Source organism: Coccomyxa subellipsoidea, assembly GCF_000258705.1.
Source record: "Coccomyxa subellipsoidea C-169, whole genome shotgun sequence".
Taxonomy (NCBI): Eukaryota; Viridiplantae; Chlorophyta; class Trebouxiophyceae; family Coccomyxaceae; genus Coccomyxa; species Coccomyxa subellipsoidea.
Genome location: NW_005178038.1, coordinates 1,394,860 through 1,416,083, shown reverse-complemented (window position 1 = coordinate 1,416,083; position 21,224 = coordinate 1,394,860). Strand labels below are relative to the sequence as shown.

General features: G+C 51.5%; 7 protein-coding genes across 7 annotated transcripts; 3 read left to right on the top strand and 4 right to left on the bottom strand.

Moving 5' to 3' along the window:
* Positions 1 to 404: 404 nt before the first annotated feature.
* COCSUDRAFT_41001 (hypothetical protein) lies at positions 405 to 3,187 on the bottom strand (the record flags this gene model as incomplete). Its single annotated transcript, XM_005649152.1, has 8 exons — positions 405 to 536; positions 703 to 903; positions 1,193 to 1,363; positions 1,657 to 1,856; positions 2,336 to 2,450; positions 2,553 to 2,675; positions 2,929 to 2,981; positions 3,175 to 3,187. 8 exons carry the CDS (start codon positions 3,185 to 3,187, stop codon positions 405 to 407), a joined length of 1,008 nt encoding a protein of 335 aa, XP_005649209.1.
* A 438-nt stretch (positions 3,188 to 3,625) lies between these two features.
* Positions 3,626 to 4,766, top strand: COCSUDRAFT_41000 (hypothetical protein; the record flags this gene model as incomplete). Its single annotated transcript, XM_005649151.1, has 4 exons — positions 3,626 to 3,757; positions 3,880 to 4,039; positions 4,214 to 4,432; positions 4,531 to 4,766. The coding sequence occupies 4 exons, from the start codon at positions 3,626 to 3,628 to the stop codon at positions 4,764 to 4,766; spliced, it is 747 nt and encodes a 248-aa protein (XP_005649208.1).
* Positions 4,767 to 5,365: 599 nt separating this feature from the next.
* On the bottom strand, positions 5,366 to 9,445 carry COCSUDRAFT_83661 (hypothetical protein; the record flags this gene model as incomplete). The annotated part of the gene is made up of 13 exons (XM_005649455.1): positions 5,366 to 5,571; positions 5,796 to 5,964; positions 6,219 to 6,338; positions 6,524 to 6,729; positions 6,889 to 6,997; positions 7,150 to 7,284; positions 7,430 to 7,594; positions 7,742 to 7,907; positions 7,991 to 8,216; positions 8,401 to 8,685; positions 8,818 to 9,010; positions 9,146 to 9,295; positions 9,380 to 9,445. 13 exons carry the CDS (start codon positions 9,443 to 9,445, stop codon positions 5,366 to 5,368), a joined length of 2,196 nt encoding a protein of 731 aa, XP_005649512.1.
* COCSUDRAFT_53032 (uncoupling protein) lies at positions 8,421 to 12,117 on the top strand (the record flags this gene model as incomplete). Its single annotated transcript, XM_005649150.1, has 10 exons — positions 8,421 to 8,443; positions 9,750 to 9,810; positions 9,942 to 10,018; positions 10,127 to 10,200; positions 10,302 to 10,411; positions 10,529 to 10,671; positions 10,797 to 10,890; positions 10,996 to 11,128; positions 11,418 to 11,566; positions 11,679 to 12,117. 10 exons carry the CDS (start codon positions 8,421 to 8,423, stop codon positions 11,697 to 11,699), a joined length of 885 nt encoding a protein of 294 aa, XP_005649207.1. The 3' UTR covers positions 11,700 to 12,117.
* Positions 12,118 to 12,268: 151 nt separating this feature from the next.
* On the bottom strand, positions 12,269 to 13,315 carry COCSUDRAFT_53031 (ribosomal protein 60S). Its single transcript, XM_005649149.1, has 3 exons — positions 13,213 to 13,315; positions 12,802 to 12,925; positions 12,269 to 12,504 (listed from the first exon to the last, which is right to left on the bottom strand). Exons 1-3 carry the CDS (start codon positions 13,279 to 13,281, stop codon positions 12,356 to 12,358), a joined length of 342 nt encoding a protein of 113 aa, XP_005649206.1. The 5' UTR covers positions 13,282 to 13,315; the 3' UTR covers positions 12,269 to 12,355.
* Positions 13,316 to 14,002: 687 nt separating this feature from the next.
* On the bottom strand, positions 14,003 to 17,235 carry COCSUDRAFT_62081 (hypothetical protein; the record flags this gene model as incomplete). The annotated part of the gene is made up of 12 exons (XM_005649148.1): positions 14,003 to 14,152; positions 14,304 to 14,477; positions 14,640 to 14,793; positions 14,933 to 15,153; positions 15,256 to 15,378; positions 15,472 to 15,643; positions 15,734 to 15,883; positions 16,030 to 16,174; positions 16,303 to 16,450; positions 16,598 to 16,772; positions 16,908 to 17,059; positions 17,182 to 17,235. The coding sequence occupies 12 exons, from the start codon at positions 17,233 to 17,235 to the stop codon at positions 14,003 to 14,005; spliced, it is 1,818 nt and encodes a 605-aa protein (XP_005649205.1).
* A 2,093-nt stretch (positions 17,236 to 19,328) lies between these two features.
* On the top strand, positions 19,329 to 20,118 carry COCSUDRAFT_7871 (FKBP-like protein; the record flags this gene model as incomplete). Its single annotated transcript, XM_005649147.1, has 4 exons — positions 19,329 to 19,381; positions 19,524 to 19,628; positions 19,707 to 19,797; positions 19,912 to 20,118. Coding segments are annotated over 4 exons (456 nt in total), but the record flags the coding sequence as incomplete, so codon positions are not given.
* Between the last annotated feature and the right edge of the window lie 1,106 nt (positions 20,119 to 21,224).

Below are 21,224 nucleotides of genomic sequence, written 5' to 3'. Positions count from 1 at the left end.
AAGCATGCCCCTTATGGAAAGTCAGCGAAGGATTATTGCAACAGGAGTCTCTGTCAAACTTTTTAAGTTATTGCTTGACGACAGAATGAGAGTCATATTTCCGGTATGCCTCATACTAAATTCAGCGAAAGTTTATTGTAACTTAATTGGATGTCTAGAGTACAAGAAAATGTTTCTGACATGAGCAGCCCTCTCATACACATTCTGAGAAGACTAAAGAACAATAGTTTATTACACTCTGTTTTGCGTTTGCGGTGGTGCAATGATTGATACCCCTGAGCTTGATGCCCTTGAGGCACATGGTAGACTCTGAAGACATACATTGTCAGGTCCACAGTACAAAACAAAATCAACAGGCTTGCTGCTTGCCTATTATGATGGGCAACACTCAAGCAGTCCAACACCTAGGTATCTGCTGAAGGTTCCTTTTTTCTGTCTGACTTTGTAGGCCCTTCTGATCCCTTCACCAGATACACAGACTGGATCTGCTCTCTGCTGTCGATGGCAATCTCTGTGATCTCTGCCTCCTTGCACACCTGCACACCATGTCACAAGCAATCAAATGCTGCTCCACAGGTGACACCAAATGTACACCTCAACTCCTGAGCCAGGCCGACAAGCGACGTCATTCATCTCCGTTGGAAAAGGAGATCCCCAACTGATGCCTCTGTAGAAAAGGCCAGATGAGCCTGCATGTCCCACCTCCAAGGCAGCTGCCTCTGCCTCCTCGTCGCCACCAGTCAGGATGATGGCGGCTGTGCTGGCAGGCTCATAGGCCAGTGTGTCATCGTCATCAAACATGTCCTGGAAGGTGCCGCGCGTGGATGTGACCACCTTGCAGCCATACTTGCTCTCCCACTCCTCCAGCTCATCTCTGAAGCACAGCGCCTCCTGGTTCGGCGCCTGCAGATTCAGAGCATCACTCAGTCAAATCACAGACAGAACTGCTCACACCAATCTAACTAGCCTAGTATGAAAATAAGACCATAGGTGTCCGGCATGAAGGCTACACCTTGCGTGCCAGACAGACGGTCAGGCAAAGTGGAAATCGCACTTCCAAGAGCTTAGAACAGCTCTCTGGAATGAAGGTTACAGCTGGTGTGCCGGACAGACAGTGATGCAGAACTTGCACTTCCCACAGCTTGGAAAAGGCTAGAAAATGAATAGGTGTCCCCAAGAGAGGTGCTCCCACCCTGTAGTACATGCGCACATCCTCCCTGTAGGGGAAGTTGAGGCCGCCTTCGGACGGCTGCGCCTCCACCAACGCCTTTGCAGCGGCGATGCCGCGGCCCTCGCAGAAGATGACAATCGTGGGGAAGGTGTATATGGAGATGATGGGGCCCCTCAGGTCCATGCCGCTCCCCTACACCCACGCAGCGCAGCAAATAAGTAACCCCCACTATCTAGAGCCTACACTGGCCACGATCACAAGCACGCCCCGCATCTGTACCATGAAAATTGCCAAAAACAATTACAGCCTTCTTGACTGGGTTCCACATCATTTGGGCTAGGGCTGCCCTCTCTGTGAGAATCTTCTTCTTGCAATTGAAGCCCCCTCAACCAGACAAGAGATCATAAGGTCTGGAGAGTATCTCCTCACAACAGCTTAGGAGGGTGCGAGCAAGAGCAGGTGAGGGGGTTTGGGCGAAATCGCACCACAAAGGGCCCGATTTCAACGGCGTCGTCGTCGGCCATCTTGTAGATGTCGGGCGCCTCGTCCTGGTACACCACCAGCGGCAGCTCTGCCTTGACGCTGTCCACCTCCTTTACGGCCTTGATCTCGCCCGCGTGCATGTCCAGCCGCGCCCGGAACAGCGCCTGCTTGTTCAGCTCCTGCGGGAAGGGGCCCCGCGCCACTGCCGCATGCACACCACATGTTTCAGATCGGCCCAGATGACTGGACCCAATCAGACCCAAGATCACCTGATGACCAATCTGTACTAGTCTGATCTATGTAGTCACTAAATTGTAACAGCGCACCCCTCAGCGCTCATACCAGAGAACGGCCCCGGCTGGCGGGGTGCGGTATAAGTTGAGCGCCGTGCCCACGATTGATTGGGTCTGGCCTGGATATGGCGGCTCCAACAGGGGGTAGGATTATGGCAGCCTTTAACTGCAGCTTGTCTGCAGGACGCATCTTACCGCTTGGCAGGAAAAGGGTGTGCTAATAATAATAAGAGTGCCATAAATTTTGAGACGAACTGCCAAGCAAGAATTTCTTGACAGCAGTGCAGATTATCTGCGGAAAAAGCGTGCTCGCAAAGCACCTTGACACATGAGTTTTAAGATTATTGCAAGGATGCGACAAGTAGGCATGGCAAGGGTAGTGTGTCACCTGGCAGCTCGGTGTCAACACCGCTGTTAATTCTGATGGTGGCCCTCTGGCCGATGTGCTTGTAGGCATTGCGCAGGGGGATCTGCTCCCTGCTGATCTCAGCTTCCAGAACGACCTGCACTTCAACAGAACACCGTTGCCTAAGGACATTCTCACAATCTGTGCTGCCGGCAGCAACTCAAGAAATCCATAATTCCGGGGATGTCATAGCACGGACCTCCTTGACACCTGGACCAAGCTGCCTGGACCTCAGAAATTTGCCTGGGTTCCAGTCTGGAGCATCATCCGCCACAAACTTTGGGAGGTACCACTGGTCCCGGTCCTTGTACTGGAGGAGGTCCTGTCCCCAGGTAATTGAATTTGTCAAACTTCTGCATGCTTCTTACTAGAGGGTGCAGACACTCAAGACACTTGAAATGATGGAAGTGACATGGGGAGCTCCCACCTCTTCCTCCTTCTCTGTGATGGCTTTGATGGCCCGGGCAACAAGCGAAGCGCTCCGTTCTGCAAGAATTCCCACCGTCAGCAATATTGCAGGAAGGGAGACATTCCTGCCTTTTTATAGTATTTGTCACCATGTATTGGTTACTGACCTGCATGCCTGAGATGGGTAGTGTTTGGCTGTGCGAGAAAATGAGCAGACGACCTGCAGAACACAGGAAGATCCTTTCTCATGCACACGCTCAAAGGATGTAATGTATCTATCACTTTATATGTTCCAAGATAAAATCCAATGAGATTCATGATCGCGCCTGTGCAAAGGAAGTGGTACTAGCCTTGTTGACGCAAAGCAACCCTGCTGTGGCAATCACAAGAGAATCAATTACTTCCGGACGTACCAAGAGCATGCATTATTATTGCTAGAAATGCATCGATCAGATCCTTGACAAGATCAACACACCTCTTTCACACCACCCCAAACACTCGCGTTATGGAGGATCGTGACTTCCATACGTACAAAACTCACTTGGACAAAGATATACGTTCTAATACTTAGCAACTCAGGGTCTTGATGAAATTTCTTATAAATATTGAAAGAAGATTTTAAAGAGTTTCGAAAGATAAAGCTCGTGATCTTTTCCCGATATTTCAGTTCCTTGCTCGAGAATTTATGCAGGGGATTTACAAGGGGTTTTGTGAAATCCTGGGCTCGTTCCGGAATTCCGGAACACCAATTTGTCCAACGTTCGTTGGGTTGCCTCGGTGGTCTTCCATGTGCACAACACTTCAAAGATTTACCGAAGTGGAATTAGCTGGTCATCAGATCAGGCCATATCTATATAGTCAGCCATGAATCCAGGTGCAGAGCACTTGAAGGATGAGGTTCATCGGGCACTAGAGCTCCTTGGAAACCTGACGAAGCCCAATCCTCCTCAGAACCCACTTGGAGAACTCAATCCAAAGGCAATAAAGCATTGTCGGGTGGGTAGTTTTGCTGGGATCGGCTAGCTTCATACCAACTTCCCCGTCGGTTCATCGCAAACAAAACGCAAAGCTTCTTTTTATGATTGTACAGAATCATTCTCACTAATGAAATAACGCAGGGCATCTTTTTCTTCCACACAAAGAAGGTGGGGCTGGCACTGGGCATTAAGTGGGGAGCGGGCGTGCTTCTTGCCCACATACTTGACGAGAATGGCCGTGAAAGCTGGTCAGCACCTGTTCTGTTCAAGGTGAACGAGGTGTCCCTCGGACTTCTCGCAGGTAATCGGCAGATTTGCCATGGAAAGATGGGCTGCACCTCTCTCTGAAAAGGACGAGCAACTTTGTTCCCCTTGCTTCACAGACTGGTGTGGTGGAGCAACAAAAGTACACAATATCTGGATCACAGCTGTTGCTGGTATCCTCCTGCTGATGCAGTAGGGTGTTCAATGGCAGGTGTTGGCAACATTCAGACAGTGCTGATTCTTGGGAGTGAGAAGGCCGTGGACCAGTTCAGAGTTGGTGCCAAGAAGGGGCCGGTGGTGCTGGGGCAAGACCTGAGCCTGGGAAAGTCATTCGGCTTCGATGTGATTGAAGATGCAAATGTCTTTGCATCTCGTGACATCATCTCGCACAGCCTGGCTGACGGTGCCATTGTCGACTGGAGCTTGATCGGTATGTACATTACTGCACTCCTGCCACAAGGCCATATTCCAAGTTTATTGCGATCTACGCATGAACGTGCAGGGATGAAGAGCTGGTGTGTTGCGTAGGTGGCAAAATCAGTGTGGACAAGGATGCAAATGCAGCAATCTATGGAAAGGACGCTGATCTTGAAAAGGTTTTGGGGGCGCCGTCATCAACGCACAACCCTCCTGCGGCTCTGAAGCCTCTATATGACACGCTGGACAGCATTGCTGCAGATGCCAAGGAAGACATGAGGAAGTTCAACGGTTTTGGGAAGAGGTGGAGCCCTGATACGAGCGAGATGAAGGCCAAGGATGCCTGAAGCTTTCCTGCAACCATCATGCATTGTGCAATGAAACAGTCTTAAGAAGCTTCTTTGCCGACAAAACTGGCAGTCACTGCGGTAGTGCACTGCCAAAGTGCATGAACAATCAATGAACCTCCTGAACTCGTACAGACTTGAAACTTGGCAAAGCAATTGCCCAGCTGCATGCAGCAGGTCTGAGGACACCTCTACTTTGAATGAAGTGACGAACTGAGTGAACCGTTCGGGTTTCCCTTTCAAGGAGAATGCGTTTAGAGTAGGCCATGGCCATTCGATTGCATCACCACTGATCGTTCTGATCAATTTGAATTTAAGGTACTTTCAATATCACCAGGCGTGCGCATATATGTACTGTTCTTGACAAGCAAAATCATGCCACAATCCATGGAGCTGGCCAGCTCAAAATATTTTATTCACGACTTCTGGGACAACACCCACAATGTATGAACCTCCCCCAATTCCGTCATTCTTGGTGTCAGTTCAAGTACGAGTTCATTCAGTTCAGGCTGCCCATGGCTTCTGGGCAAGACATCCTATGCTAATCCTGGATGGAGTCCTTATTTAAGGCAGTCAATTCCCTCGCACGCCATGTCTGACTAGCAAACCTGATATTGGCTATAGAGCACAGTTCTGATGCGGTAGTAATCGTCCGACAAGGGACCCTCCAAGATAATCCCCCCGTCCTCTGGCACGGTCCGTTTCACAGAGACACTGCCCGAACACTGAAGGTTGCCTTCCACAAAGACTGCCGCAATCCCCTCCTTTTCCAACGCAGTCTTCAAGTCTGACAGCTTGGCGTCTCCTGCAAAACCAGCAGACAAACTTGATCACATCCGAGCATCACATGGCATTACACGATGCCACTGTGATCAACTCCTCAAAATGTGTGCACACATCTGTTTTTCATGTGTCGTCCTGAAGAATGTGCCCATTCTTCTCATGGTGCGGCATGGAATGATGTGTGAGCCTCTCTGCTGTGGTCAATGTCCCGCAATTGACAGCTGCAGAGAATGCATGAGCTTACACCTATGAACACGCCGCCTTCCAGGGCCTCCCCGGCAGATGCTGATGCCGGCAGGACCTCTGGCAGTGCGCCAGAGTTGACCGACGCAACCACGCCGTGCACCCAGGCCAGCGCATACTCTGACCCCATCTGCCGCATCCGCAACTGCGCCAGCAGCCCGTCCGACAGCCCCTGCCACAGGAATTTCCATTAAGATTGCTGCATGTTTCAATGGACCAAGAGAGCAATCAGCACACCATGCTCCTGAGACTTAACAACTAATCCACTGACTCAAGAAACCTACCCGAGGTGCTCAAGAAAGAGCAAACCGCGCACCATGCTCCTGAGGCTTAACAAGTGATTCACTGACTCAAGAAACCTTCCTGAGGTATACAAGAAAGGCACCGTGAACCTCATTGAGGCATTCTAGGGGCACAAGAGCGCACCACTTGGAAGGAGGACGTCCCCGCCGACACGTCCACGGTCTCTCCGTTGGCTGGGCAGTGCACCTGGCCATTGACAGAGTACAGGTCGTCCCCGCATGCGTCTCTCAACACCTGTGTCGCCTGTTCATAAAGCATGTGTCAGCATGTGGGCCCACATGACAGCCTGTTTCCTACTCCTTAATTCTGCTGCTTTCGTGCCCCTTCGGCCGTTTGATCCTGCTCCTACAGCAATGACATCATCATGGATCTATCAATACTTTGTTACGTGATGCTGCCGTTGTTTCTGACGCTGTCAATTGTCTCACCTGGGGGGTTCCGTGCACAAGAACTAGATGGCGCGGAGCAACTTTGCCCAGGATGAGGCGCATGCTGCGGCCATCGCTGCGGCCATCGTAGTCGAGCAGCAGCAGCCGCGCATGCACCGGCAGCTTAATATCCTCAAAAACCACCTTTGTTGGAACCTCCTCTTCTTCTGGACTGTCCTCCCCATCATCCATATCCATCGACATAGCTGCATCGGCACAAGCACAGCATTACCTTCCCCATGCAGATGCAAAACCACTGGTATTCCCAGGCTCTGAAACAACTCAATTGTGTTCCAACGCAGCACATCTTGCGCACTGAGGGGGCCCCGACTTTCAATCAAGGCATCCCAGAAATTACAACGCACCAGTTGCAGTGCCACCGGCTTGCTGGAACTCTCCCGGATGAAGCAGAGCTCCGTAGTCATCGTACTCGTTGTCGTCATCTTCAGAGGGGAACATGGGCGCTACAGCACCCTGCAGGCAGCAGGCCACGCAATGACACGGGGATCCATGCAAATGGATGTGGACAAACTATTTCCACGCCTAGGAGCCCAAAAATTCGTCCATGCAGGACAGCACAATTCTGGACATGACTCATCATGCAAATTTAGTCAGCCTGCACGCACCTCAGGCACAACAAAGCCATCGATGAGCACTCTGGCAGCTGGGAGGGATGCCATGGAAGAGGGCTGCAGTGATGCAGGCGCCAATTTTGCTCCGTCAGAGGTGGCTCGCGAAATTTTCCCAATGCTCTCTGTGCTCTTCCTGCAGGACAGTGGATCGCCTCTTTGAAATGGCTCATCAAGATTTTTGCAGACTGCCGAGCTGCCCTGTTCCAGTGGTGCACCAAGAGGCAGCAGAGCATGAGGAGCTGTACCTCGTAGGAAGCTCATGCGGTGCATGCACAATCGCTGGCTCTTCTTCTTCCTCCAGGACATGTGCAGTCTGACTCTCCTGCCACGCCTGCAGCTCTGCGCCTTGCAGGGGCATTCGCTTTGACAGCCGTATCGGTACAGTGAACGGCTGTCCAGATTGCATGTTCTGCTGCAAAAGTCCCGCCAATGTGTCATTCTGCAAACAAACGGTCTTCTTGTGTATCCTGAATTGTCATTATTGTGTGCTTTATAATTTGTGGCAAGAACACCTACTACCAGGCAGACGCCCAATGAATAATGTGCTAATAAAGATGCAACCACTATGGGAGAGCCTTGGACGCACCGGGGCGCGGCCAGGAAAGAGGATCAGATTTGCTGGGTTGGTGGCCCATTCAGTCAGGAGCTGACGAGAAGCTCCGGCCTCCAGCGAAGGCAGAGTTGCCATGACCACTCTTGGGCCAGGGGGCAGCTTAGCCAGCTCCTCCGTTGTCCGACAGAGCTTCAGCTTCCTGCATGTGAATCCCCCTTGTATTGACATGCTCCCAACATGCAGATATATCAACGTCCCCGCAATGACGATGAAGGATTTGACTTGGCTTGCCTGACAGAAAAAGGATTTTGCTTCGTGCGCTCAAACATCTGCCCAATGTAGTGGGACATCCACTCCAGCTGACTGCTGGCAAGCTCCAGGACGTTGTATGCCATTGGCGAGAGCAGGACCAAGGGGTAGGTCAGTTTCTGCTTGTCCCAGTGCTCCTCCAGCAGCAGGACTAACTCCAACAGCCGCCCAGCAGCATCCACAGGTATCAACACATTTCCTGAATGCACCAGACACAACAATTTTCAGCTGACACGCCTGGCCATACACAACCGCTTGCATGTAAAGGCCATTTGCTTTCCTGGATAGAGGACCTTCCAAGTCCCTGAGCGTGGGCACAACTGCATGTCTGCGTTGCATCTTCACAAGGCACTCCTGGCTTAAGTGTGAGAAGAGACAAGCACCGTTTGCGCGGACGGTGGCCATGACGGCCTCTCTGAGCTCCTTGTCCAACGTCTCCCTGCTGCGCACAGCACCCTCCAGCATTGAATTGTCCGCGTCGGTGATCAGGATGGCCGGCCTGGAGAAGGCAGAGTCCAGCACCCCTCCGTTCAGGTGGCGCTCCTTCTTGTGATTGTAGTGCACCGCATACACGATGTGCTCCTCCTCTGGAGTTGTGATGCGCCAGATGCAGCCTCCCAGCAGGTGTCCTGCTGCAAAGGGGGTGATGGAGAACCCCTCACCTGGCCCTGCATTCGGCAGAACAAAAAATCTCCAACATTGCTGTCAGTAAGATCATGGCAGCAGAGCTTATGGACATTCAGCAAGTGCAGGGATTGAGAAGGCATGATGACGGTGATCAGGTCATCTCCAGAGCTCACCTTCCAGTGTCAAAGTCTGCTGGTACTTGAGGGGCGTGATGCGAGCAAAGGCCTCGTCGACATCATCAAGATTGAAGGCAGCAAAGTCTGTAACTGCATGCCGTGTCACGTACTGATCGTACATGAATATCTCCCCCATTTTCTGCACTGGGAATGTGGCATAGACTGGCACCGACAACTTGAGCCGACCAACCTGTGCAGCAGCAGGACGTCAGTCTTCCTCTGCATTTAAATACTGAGCAGGCACTGCCCTGATTGAATGGCAATTTGAGGAGCTACACAAGGGCAAATGCAAGCAATTACTGCAGGATAATGCAGGAAGGCGAACCAGGTATGGGAGAGCTCCAAGGTGAGCAGGGTCTGGATGCGTGATAAGCACGCCATGCACGTGACCAATAACATTCTTCAGTGGATGCAGGAGCTCCATATCGTAGGCATCGTCCCATCCGCAATCCAGCAACAATAGGAGTTGATCAATCTGTGGATCATCAGCAAGCCCAAATCAAGTCTATTTCTACTCTTCATCTTGGAACGACCGTCTTGCCCCCTAACCAAATCTTACCTGAAGAAGATTACAGACAGGGCCATCCGTGCCAGCTCCATACAGTGGAGTGACCTGTATTCCCATGTGTGATACAACCAACTATTGCACCCCACTGCAGATGAAGATCAGCTTCATGGGAATGCCATGCGCAGAATTTCTGCTCGATATTCCACTGACCCACTTATTATAAGCATGCACACACGTCTTGATATATCTAACTTCCCAGCTCAAGGGTGTTCCTGCAGGGAACGCCTTCCTGCAGACGCGCGTTCGTTACTGCTGGCCATCATTGATCTTTCATATTTTCGGCGGTTCTTTCTACTCATAAATTGTGTCACATACCGCCGTGAACATTGGTGTTTGTACCAATGAGTCCCCCTACTCAGAGCAAGCCCCTACCACTGCACAAGTCTTTTGCAGCATCGGCAATCGCAGCTTGTGTGGCAGAGGTGAGTTGCTTGATTTGATGTGACATAGTTCTCTATTAAAATTGATTCCGTACCGATCACCAGCATTGGCAATCAACAGCATTGGTTCCCTGTTCCATGAATTGCTGACGCAATATTCTCTGTGATCACAGACACTCACACTACCTTTAGATACAGCGAAGGTTCGGCTACAGCTACAATCTAAGAGCACAGGTCCTCCACTGTACAAGTGAGAGCCGGTACCTATCCAATTTAGTCGACAGGCTAACAAACTGTATGTGTGGACGACATGGTATATGAGCGTATTTTTGTTCAATTTGCCAATTTGGGTGTGCAGGGGACTCTTGGGAACTGTTAGGACAATAGCCAAGCAAGAAGGGCCAGGAGCCCTTTGGAAGGGCCTTGAAGCAGGTGGATAGCTTCCATTAACTCGTGACGCATGCAACATGTCCTAAAATCCATGTTCATTCTTATGAGCTTGACATTTGACTCCATGCGGTGATCCACCGCAGGACTGCACAGGCAATGCTTGTTTGGTGGCCTACGGATTGGCCTGTATGAGCCAGTCAAAAGGCTGTACATGGGGAAAACCCCTGATGCTGTTGCACCCTTCCACACAAAGGTATGGTGGGCACCTGCTAGCTGAAGTGCCCTGTTGCACCAGTCAGTCTGTGCATCTCGATATATTCCACGATTGCTCCTGGCGAGGAGTGACCCTGATGATGGACACTGCTTGCAGGTGGCTGCTGGGCTTACCACAGGGGCTCTGGGCATCCTCATTGCCAGCCCGACAGATCTTGTCAAAGTGCGGATGCAGTCTGAGGCGGGTGGTGGCCCCAAGCGCTACCCCAATGCCAGGGCAGCGTACGGCATGATTGCCAGGTGGGTGCAATGAGAGCAGTTGTCCTATTGGTGCTTGTTAAATATTGCCGTTGGCACTTGCAAAGCATGCATTACAAGGATGTAGTGGAGTTGGTAGAATGTGGCTGTTGCTTTTGGGATAACAGGGAAGAGGGGCTGCTAGGTCTGTGGAAGGGCGTCACACCAAATGTTGGTCGGAATGCGATCATCAATGCAGCAGAGTTGGCTAGCTACGACACGGTGAGTTCTCCGAGCTTTGCTGTGCGAGGCATATGCTCTTTGCAATTTCTAGCTACCTGGCAGTCAAGTGTTCCCATGTGGCTAATCGATTGCTCTCTGATGCAGATAAAAACAGCACTGATATCTACTGGGTACTTTGAGGACACGATACCCTGCCATTTGGCATCTGGATTGGGGGCAGGCTTCTTTGCTGTCTGCTTTGGCTCTCCAGTTGATGTTGTCAAGTCCCGCCTCATGGGTGAGTGCTGTGTCCCCATCAAATTTCTGACTGAGATTCCCCACAGCAAGCAGACTCTTAAGTTGCCAGGGCATGTCTCATTTTGCCTGGGCTGTAGCTGCGTGCGATATAAAACGCCTGCATAAGTTACCTGGATTGGATAAAACCTCAAGGTCAAGCTGGGTTGGTTGAGCAGGCGACATTTCTGTGAGCATGACTCCAGTATGTTTTCTGTCAGGATGCAATATTTGAATGCATATGTGTGTGTGGATAGCAGCAGAAGCATTCACCATAGCCATTCATGGTATAGGTGATAAGACTGGACAGTACAGTGGATTGGTGGACTGCTTTGTGAAGAGCTTCAGGACTGGAGGGCTTGCAACCTTCTACAACGGCTTCTTGCCCAACTTTGCTCGTCTGGGATCCTGGAACTGCGCCATGTTCCTGACTGTGGAGCAGGTGCTGCCTGCCTTTCCATTACTGTCCATTACTGATTGCTCGGCTTCTTCCAGTGCCACAACTTGCTGAAATCTTAGACTGGATTTTTCAGACTTGCTTTGATGATTTGCAGGTCAAGAAGCTGTTCTACTGAAGGAGAGCAACAGTCTCTGCGCAAGAGAGTGACATTGCTAGGAGACTGATTGTCTGAGATTGTGTCTGCAATTATCAGATCTGAATTAGGTACAGGAACGGCGTAGGTCTGTGAACTTTATCTGCACCAGGCACAGCAGGACATCCGCAGTAATTTACCGGTGGACAGAACAAGAGTGCTCTTCATTTCTGTATCATATGGTTGTCCGTTATGTAGAAGCATCAATGTGTGAACAGCAGATTTAGGATAAGACGTTCCCTGTAGAAACGTTATCATGCATGTGTGTCATACCACACAACAACGTTGGTTTTGTGGCCACAAAAGTAGGAAGGCAGAAGGTTTGAATGAGGGTGTGCTAGGTATCATTCTTGGTGGGGGGCATATTCGAGATACCGTAGTGTAAAGAATAGCACTCCTTATCTCTAGAATAACATGAAGACTGTTCAGACCTCCTGTCGTGTATTTGCCAACAGACCTTACTAGCAAAGTGATGCATGGTAACCAATGCCATTGCCCAGTGGGAGGTGCAGATAAGTGAAGGATCCTTCTGGCTGCGAGAAACAGGATGACAACACAAACATTATTACAAGGATGCGATGTACATCAGCACAACATGCTGCGCAGACGCATGCGGTCACGGAAACAGATCATGGCACTCAGTCAAACAGCGAGAAGCCCATGTCGTCATCCTCCTCCTCCTCCTCCTCGTCCTTCTTCTCTTCCTTCTTCTCCTCGGCAGCTGCACCGCCACCGCCGGCTGCAGCACCGCCGCCGCCGCCGCCGGCAGCCACTGCACCACCACCACCTGCACAGGAACAAATATCAGCAAATTTCCATTGACTGAGCCACCACCCTGCTTGAGAAGACAACAGAAGAAAGAATTGCCAGCACAGGGACAATCTCCAAGACTGAACCATCCTGCTTCAGAAGACAGAAGGAGACAGATTGCCAGGACAGGAATGGAACTAAGCATGACTGGATCATCCTGTTCAAAAGGACAGACCCATGATGGGTTTATGCGCCAAGTCAGCCAACCTGCCAGGCCAAATCGCAGCAGTGAGTAAAGCTGCTAAGAAATTGATGAAGACATTCCAGTGCTTACCAGCACCAACGTTGGTGATCAGGTCGCCGATGCTCCTCTTCTCGAACAGCTTGGCGAAGAGTCCGGGCCAGTAAGGCTCCACAGTCACACCAGCAGCCTTGATAAGGGTGGTGATGTTGTCACCCTGTTAAAGAGAAACAGAAGGTTGACATCGCATTAGGGTTTTGGCAAAGCAAGCAGTACCGCATTATCTAGCTCATCCGTGCCATCCCCATACTTCAGCCCCTTTCGCAGCAAGTACGCAGTACTCACGAGTTAGATTCTCAAGTTGGCAACTACTTGAGCAAACAACAGACTAGTGCTGTTGATTCACTGCGGGTAATAATCCTCAACGTTCCCAAGAGTAGACTGTGAGGCATCGAGATCATAGCGCAAAATTTCACATTCAGCCGCCAACAATCCACAGCTCACCGTGATGTCCAGGCCGTCATCGTGCAGGATCAGGGAAGCGTAAACGCACGCTAGCTCAGAAGTCGACATCCTGAAAGATATTAAGCTCCGGCAGCAATTGCAGGAGCACTAACAGGAATGAGAGAGACGATGCCCCAGGCAGAAGCATGTTGGAGCCGTCAGCCGTTCGGCGGTGTTCCATGCAGCTGGCCCTATATAGATGTTGGGAGATGGTGGGGTGAATATTCTAGAGAACCCTTGCAGGGCTTTGAAACACGAAGGAAACGATGTGCAGATTTTTTAGTATTTGAAGTTGCACCAAAACGCTACATAATCCTGGATGCTCGTATTGTGGAAAATTCCAACAATTTTGCCTGTTGAAATATGTGGCCGGCCGCAGTGCGCACATGTTGCACACCAGGCCTCCTCCAAGTTAATTTGTTGAAGTTCAACAGGTGAACATGCAAGCTCAAAACTTTTAAAGCTTGAAGCGCTCATGATTCGACCATATATGCAGCAAGTTGCTGATGTGCAGTTGCAAGTCAGAGGCTGGCAGTCAAAGTTGCCACTTGCCAGTTGTCGACGATGCAGACCACGTGCTCATTGATCACACATCATGAAACAGCATCAATGATGATCGCACAATTACACGACATGGTGACGCTCATAAAAGCTTTTGGTGGACCAGCAATTCCTATCGTTCAATATATTCGTTGTTCCATTTCATTCACTCTGCACACGGCATTCCAATGGATGTGTCGGGGCGGCGCTTTCAGCAACAAACATTCGGCACTCTTGTCAATCAGTCATGTCAAGGCCCCTTTTGTAAGGACGACAGCAGGGCGCGCAGTGAATCTTCGGTGCTGCGAGTGATGGCGCCAGCATTGACATAGAACTGCAGGCAGCGCCTCACGGCTGTTGTGACTGTTGCCACGCCTCCCTCAAGCAAAGACTCCACCTCCTGCAGGGCAACAGAAGGGCCATTGACTGTGGGTATTGACGGCACTATATTGGTGGCAATCAACCAGCCTTTGCCCTGCCCCAGCACTTGTAGAACCAGAGTTTCAAGAATTCTCATGGGCGTAGGACGGTAGTAAGAGCAGAGGGAGTACCTGTCGTAGGGCCGGGTCACTCTCAATGATGAAGCCCAGCACAAGGGCTGCATACACCTCCACAATGGAGGCCGCCCCCTCTTCCTCATTGGCCAGCAGCTGCTCCTCCGTCACCTCCAGGCCAGGGCTGCCGCTTGAGGGTGGAACCGACCCCTCCGGCACTGCGCCACTTGCCTGCCACACGAGCAGGGTGTATCTTGCTTCTTTTGTCCGGCTAGACTGCTTGCCAGAAGTACAGTAATGAGATCATCAGACTTTTGAGGAGACCCTGCGGCATGGAATGGTGTCCCGGGGTACTCAGTCAACGTACAGAGACAGATGAAAGCTTGTCCGGACCTGCATGAGGCGGCAGAGCAGCGGCAGGGCGCGCATGCCATGTCTGAGAGGCAGCGCTGCCAGATGTGGGCGGCAGCCGGAGTCGTGCTCCACCAGGTTGATGAGCAGGCCCAAGGACGTGCTCGTCAGATCCAGCCCCTCCAGAAGTCGCCTCCTGCATGCCAAGATGCCCAAAAATACAGAGGAGCGACAGAGTTCTGCCACAACATGCATGATTCAGGCTGTAACCATGTTGCCTGCCACAACGTGCAAAAGAATATTGCGACTCAGAGCAGGCAATGGCTGGACTGCACCTGTCTGCGATGCGCACAAAATCTGCCTCTTCCTCTGGGGGCCCGAGCAGCGCGTCGATGAGGCCAATCACAGTCTGCAGGCCGTCTGCGCCCAACACAGCACTGCAGCCGGGTCCGTTGTTGTGCGTCAGATTCATGAGTACTGACAGCATGCGTTGCAGCGCATCTCTCTGGGGCCCGCGGTGCGGCACGCCTTTGTCAGCCGGGGCAAAAGTCTGGGCCTGCGCGCATTTGAAGGCTGTTAGACCACCTTACGCCCGTGCTGCACAACAATACGTTTCTGGTAGAAGGAGAGGGTGAAGGGGGAGCCGTGCCTGTCGAACGAGCCAGGCAGGGAAGGTGATATTCCGAGGGCATGCGCTGGTGGTTGGTGTGCCATCGGCTGCCTGGCTGGAGTGCTTCGGCTCCACAGAGGGGGCGCAGAGCTTGCCGCTGTTCTGCCGGCCCTGCACCAACACGAGAGTGGCTCGTTAAAGCTCACAAATTCCAGCATCCTGTCTTCTTCACAGTATCGGTCAGGAAAGTGTGAATCAACGCACCGAGGTGCTGTTCTGTAGCTTCATTGGTTGATCCTGGGGTTCGCTGCCGCAGCGCATGCTGGCAGACTTCCTGTGAGGCGGACTGCTGCTGGAGATCGGCTGGGATGAGGCCTTCTGGCTGGGCAGCCCATCAGCAGCGTCAGAGCTGATAGCTGCAGGCTGTGACATGGCCCTGCGCAGCATTCCATTATGCATGAGAAGAGTCTGCAAACACTCAGGAGTCTGTGAGGGTGACAAACAATGGTAATGACAACAGAAGCACCTGGGGCCTTGTGGGAGTGGCTGTGATGAAGAGGGCTCTGCAGCATCGCCACGCTGCACAGTGACGGCCACGAGGTGCTGCTCATTCGCAGCGCATGCAAACGTCGCATTCTCGATGGCCACCAGGCACCGGTTGAGCCCCCACAGCGACCTGTCCCACGCAGTCAGAGTTTATACAGTTGCCCAAACGGATTTAAGTTTTCCATCCCTGGTTTCAGGAGCCTAGTAAGGCGGATGCATGCAGTCTAGCAAGAGACAATCCATTCATCTTTAGGATTTGGCCTCTATGGTGGATACCTGGCCGCGGAGCGCGGTGTGGAGATGGGCAGGGCTTTGGCATGGTGGGTTGCCAGGTCAGACAGTCGCTGCAGGATGCCACCCTCATGCAGCGCTATCTTCAGAGCCTCGCTGGCAGTGGAGCTGTGTTGCGGGTCCGTGGCCCCTGTACGCATGGCATGCTATGTTCTCACATGGACCCTCAACCCACCCAGGCCTCCTGTGTGTGACAGAATCACTCGGGGAAGCGAGATGGTGTGTGAAAGGCGGTATGCCGGAGGGGACGGTACACACCTGCAAGGGCGGTCAACACCAGGGAAGAGGGGCAGGCGCGTTCGGATTGCGGCAGACGCGCTGTCAGGGAAGAGTCTCTCAGCAGCCGCGCCAAAGCGCCGCACGCGCTCTTCGCCTGGCACGCCCTGAAGTCTGCGCTCGCATGTGCCTGCCAGCCACCAACCTTTCATGTACAAATGCAGGCAAGAAATCACCAAATGCATCTCACCATTACGCAGAATTCCCTTGTTGGATGGAACCTGGCTGACATGATGAATATACAGCCCAGGATATTGTTGAGGAGGGCTCAAAGCACCTCAAGCAGGACACCCATGACAGCCAGCGAGTCCTTCTGCGCGAGGACTGCCTGGTGGAGCTTCTCGCGTGAGAACGCCAGGAGCATGGCGCTGAAAGCCACAGCCACAATGGGCTCCTGCGTCAAGGCGAGCTTGCTGCCAGCAGCCATGACATCCTGGATCAGCCCGTCAGCCCTGCATGCATACCACCCCATATTTGTAATGTTACCAAGGAGGACCCCTTGCCGGCCGTAGTCTGCATTGCTGTCCTTGCATGTGTTTCAGTGACAAGGCTTGGCGGAGGGCAGAGGAGGGCAGAGCGTGGCATACCTCATTGCCAGGCGCCCTCGCTGTGATGCACAGACCTCAGCGATTTTGGCTGCGCTTTCCTGCCTGACAGCTGGAGATGCGCTCCTGGTCAGCCCATCCAGGGCATAGACCACATTGTCCTGTATTTCAAACTGCTCCCCACTCTCCTGCGCCTGCAGCATTGACACCCCACTCGTGTCACTCATGTTTCACGCAGCATCGGCCAGGACCCATTTCTGACTCACACAAGAATAAGAGCTAGCAGCATGTGGGAGTGGGCTCATGCCTCCATGACGCTTGTGGCAGCTGCGCTGTCCATGTCTGTCTCCTGCCCCTGCCCCCGGGACATGCCAACCAGAAGGCTCGCCCCCAAGGCAACCGGAGTGCCAGGTCCAACCGTTCGTGGGCGCGTCTTGGGCTGAAGATTATCGTCTACCTGCTGCAATTGCAAAGACTACATTTGATGATGTTCTGATGTTGGTAGAGCACTCAAAGCGTCTTGTTGAAGCTACGGAGGCAGAAAGGGGAAAAATGAGGCTAGCGGCCTTGCCTCCATGTCTTGGGAGGCCTCCTTCCTCTTCCGTGCAGCTTCTTGAGCGGGACCTCTCAAATGGGGGGGAGCTTTGGAGGCTTCGAGCGATGGTGCGCACGAGTCTGCAGACGTCTGCGGCTTTGGCACCTTGGGCATTGCCTTGCTGACCTCACGGTACGGGTCACTGCTGTGGAGAGCCTGTGGGGCTGCTCGTCGTGTGTCAACAGAACCTTGGCTGTTCACGTCTGTCCCTCGCTCTTCAAGCGCCTGATCCCTCTGTGGCTTCCTTGCAGGTCCTGTTCTGGTGCTCTTGTGGTTGCTAGGAATGTAAGAAGGTTCATGTGCTGTGTCCTCTGCCTCTTCGTCTGAGCTGCTGCTATCCTCTGATGACCACACAGATTTGCGCTCCCTTTGAGCTGCTATCAGCTTTTGAAGGAAGCCGGGGTCATGCTGAGATCCCGCGATCACAGGAGGCTGCCTGCCATTGGCTGCGGTGCGGTTGCCAGCAGGTACACGTGGCTTATGCTTTCTCTCAGGCTGGCCAGCACTACTGGGTCTCTTTGCCTGAGGGATGCTGCCATTCACTAGTGCTGTAGACAGCAGGAAGTGGTCAATCAGCAAGAAGCTATTGACATTATCACACCATTCAGCATATTTATCAGAATTAAGGAAAGTAACTGCACCTTTGCTGTCCTGATCCTGGGCAGCTCCTCTGTCTGCTTGCTTCTCTTGAAAATCATAGGGGTCAGCCTCTGATTCAGCAAGAACCTCTTCCTGTGAGCTGTTACTCAACATCTTGCTGATATCGGATTCCTCAGCAGACGTCGGCTTCTCCGAGCGTTGCTGCTTGCGAGAGAAGGTCTTCGGTCTCTCCGGTTGGGGCATCTTGTTCTGTATCGGAAAGCTCAGGAGTAAACCACTGCAAACCAAATCAAACTTTGATGCTCTTGTATTTATAATTGATCGCAATAAGTGGCACAACTGTATCAGTTAGGTGCCCAAATAAAATGTTTGGGGAGGTAGACGCTTGGTCATCACAAAATGGTTTCACAAAGGTGCCACTCAAAATGGGTGCTGCGGCCCCTGGAATCTGTATTATTTCACACAAATGAAAAAGTGAAGACGATGATTTCTCACCCGAGGTCCAAGTCAGCACAGGACATACTCTTTTGGATGTGACATTCTTTTAAGGCCCGTGAACACCTCTCATCCTTTCAGTCACATAAAAGCAGTTTCTTCATGATCGGAAACATAGAAGCTATCACTTTCGACTCGCGGATTTGAAAGAAAGTCTGCATTCCCAGCGAATTGCATCGAGTTCGGCCTAAATAGGAAGTCCACCTGCTTCATGAGTTTTGCCTTCCCTCACATTCATTGATGCCGATCAGTTGCAGAATTAGCTTTATTACCTTGTATTTAATTCCTTCTCTAGTTTCTGTTCTCATCTAGCTTTTAAAATCGTCTTGGAAGCCAATGCTGACGTTGGCATTGCCATGCAATGCTTGTCCCAGAACTTCAGGAAAATGTAGGAAGCACAAACCACAATTTCTACAGATTCTGATGAACTACAAGGAGGATGGTGCGCGATCTGTAAATTCCTCCTTCGGAGTATGAGGTGGAAGCCATTAGATGGCAAGAATTAGCATTTTTATGACCACGCAGGAGTGATCAAACCGCAGCAGTCCTCACACCGAAGACATCTGTTGTCACTCGGACTCGCAAGTCTCACTCTCAGGTAGATTGCTGCCTTCAAGAACGTCAAGATGATGGGGGTTGTTTCTGCTCTGTCCAGGTCTGTGCAATGCAGACCCACAACATGATCCTGCTCTTGGCATGACATGAATTTTCTTGTGTGCAGCCTGAGCGGGTCAGCGGCTGCAAAGAAACAGATCCAGTCAGGTGGTTCGGGTGGGGACTGGTCATCACCTGGGCTTGCTGCGCCTGTGGATGATGAGAGTCCAAGGTAATGTGGCATGCTTTCTAATTTTGTCTTCCTAATTTTGTCTTCCATGGCAAAGGATTATATCGGCAATGGGGCTGCTGCTGTGGGCCGATTCAATGGCGCGCTGCCCCATGACTTGACAGAGGCTTTTCATGCAGCACAGGTTCTTTAAAACACCTGATGGCGTAAAGATCCAGGAATTGGCTCTTGGAAGAGGAGATCAAGCAGCAAAGCCTGGAGATCTGGTTGTGCTTGATTATGTACTCAGGTGTGTCGAAGTTCCTTGTTCTGTATTTCTTTGATGAGTGCTTAGATGGCATGCCAATTGAAATTTTTGTGGGTCCAGGCGAGCGAATGGCTATTTCATATATGCCACAGTAGAGGGAGTGAGCTTCCAGCCTCGTGATGTACCGATAGGGCCTCTGGAAATCACTTTGGTAGGTCTGGAGTCTCAGGCGCCATTATAGAGTATTACGTCATGCAAGACCTTACACGTGGACCTACTAAGTGTGCCGCTTGTGTAGTGATGTGCAAACTTGTGGCCTTTGCAGGGGTCAAAGGATGTCATCCCAGGTCTTGAGAGGGTGCTGGAAGGGATGAAGCCGGGTGGTAGGAGAAGAGCTCTCATTCCACCCGAGCTCGGATATGCTGCCGATCCCGACAATGCCCAGCCCCAGCCGCCAACATTTGCGACAAGGCGCCAGCTCTTGAATCATGCAAAAGAGCCTTTGCTTTTTGAAGTGCAGCTTTTGAAGATCAGGGACCCAGGTTCTTTGGCATGAGGAATTATAGAGACATATGCCATTACAATTTCTTTCTGCATTTGTTACTTCTACGTTGGGTATCTGTGCTGCAATTTTGCTGGCACGTTCAGTGCATTGAAGTACTTTCTTAGGTAACATATAATCGTTGCATGAAATCAGCAGTGAATGCCAGGAAGGCACACGTCCACCGCTGGATGATTGCACAATTTTGCATGTGGTAGCCGCTTGGGAATTTTGTGTTCTGACCAAAATAGCTCTCATTGACCTGTGGGCTTTGCCCTCTGTGCCATGCAATGCCTCGGACGCTTCATGGTACTTTTGAAGCAATCATGGTGCAGTGGCCAACTGCAGTGAGCACGCTATACCCTGGCCATTTAGTACAGCAGTGCTGCCATAACAACCCAAGTGCGATTTTATGGCATTATGGTACCATGCGATTTTCCATGCATTATGGAACGTCATTGTTGTATTCTGCCTTTCGCAAGTGCTGTTAATTTTCCCGGGACTTGACAGTCTGCTATCCCGGGATACGTGACTGTAATTCTTAGAAAAAAGGCTTTTGCTGAATGGAGAGGATTGCCTGTTACCACATTTCACCATTAACGCTGTCAACAGTAGCAACTGCAAGGCTTCAAGCTTGATAATATAAATCGAGGTTGCACACGATATGAATACCTTTGGTGATGCTCGTGATCGATCATGATATCAGCAGCAATGATCAATATAATGTGATTGATATGCTCCAAAGGGCTGACAAGGTGGGCCAGGCCCGGGGCAGCAGTCAATGCAAGGGGGATTTGCCATCCATATGGCACCTGTTGACATCAGTAATCACTGTCATCATGACGTCACGTTACGGTGACGTCGGGGGTCGCTGAGCGGGGCTCGCCATCGCGCGCAGTAGTCAATTTTTTTTTTTTTTAATGTCAAATTATTATTACAGGTCGGCAAACCCAAAGCCAGAGGCCATAGGGCATACACGCAGGGCGTCTGCAGCCACATCTGCGGGGCCTTCATTAGTCTGCAGCCTATCACTCACTCATCATATACATGCATGCACTCCCTGCCCCGGATGAGTACCCCTCTATATCCGGGGCCTC

Coding starts and splice junctions, on each gene's coding strand:
- COCSUDRAFT_53031 (XM_005649149.1), bottom strand. CDS start 13,281: ATGTCGACTTCTGAGCTAGCGTGCGTTTACGCTTCCCTGATCCTGCAC. Junction 12,926..13,212: donor ATGACGGCCTGGACATCACG/GTGAGCTGTGGA, acceptor TCTCTTTAACAG/GGTGACAACATCACCACCCT. Junction 12,505..12,801: donor GATCACCAACGTTGGTGCTG/GTAAGCACTGGA, acceptor GTTCCTGTGCAG/GTGGTGGTGGTGCAGTGGCT.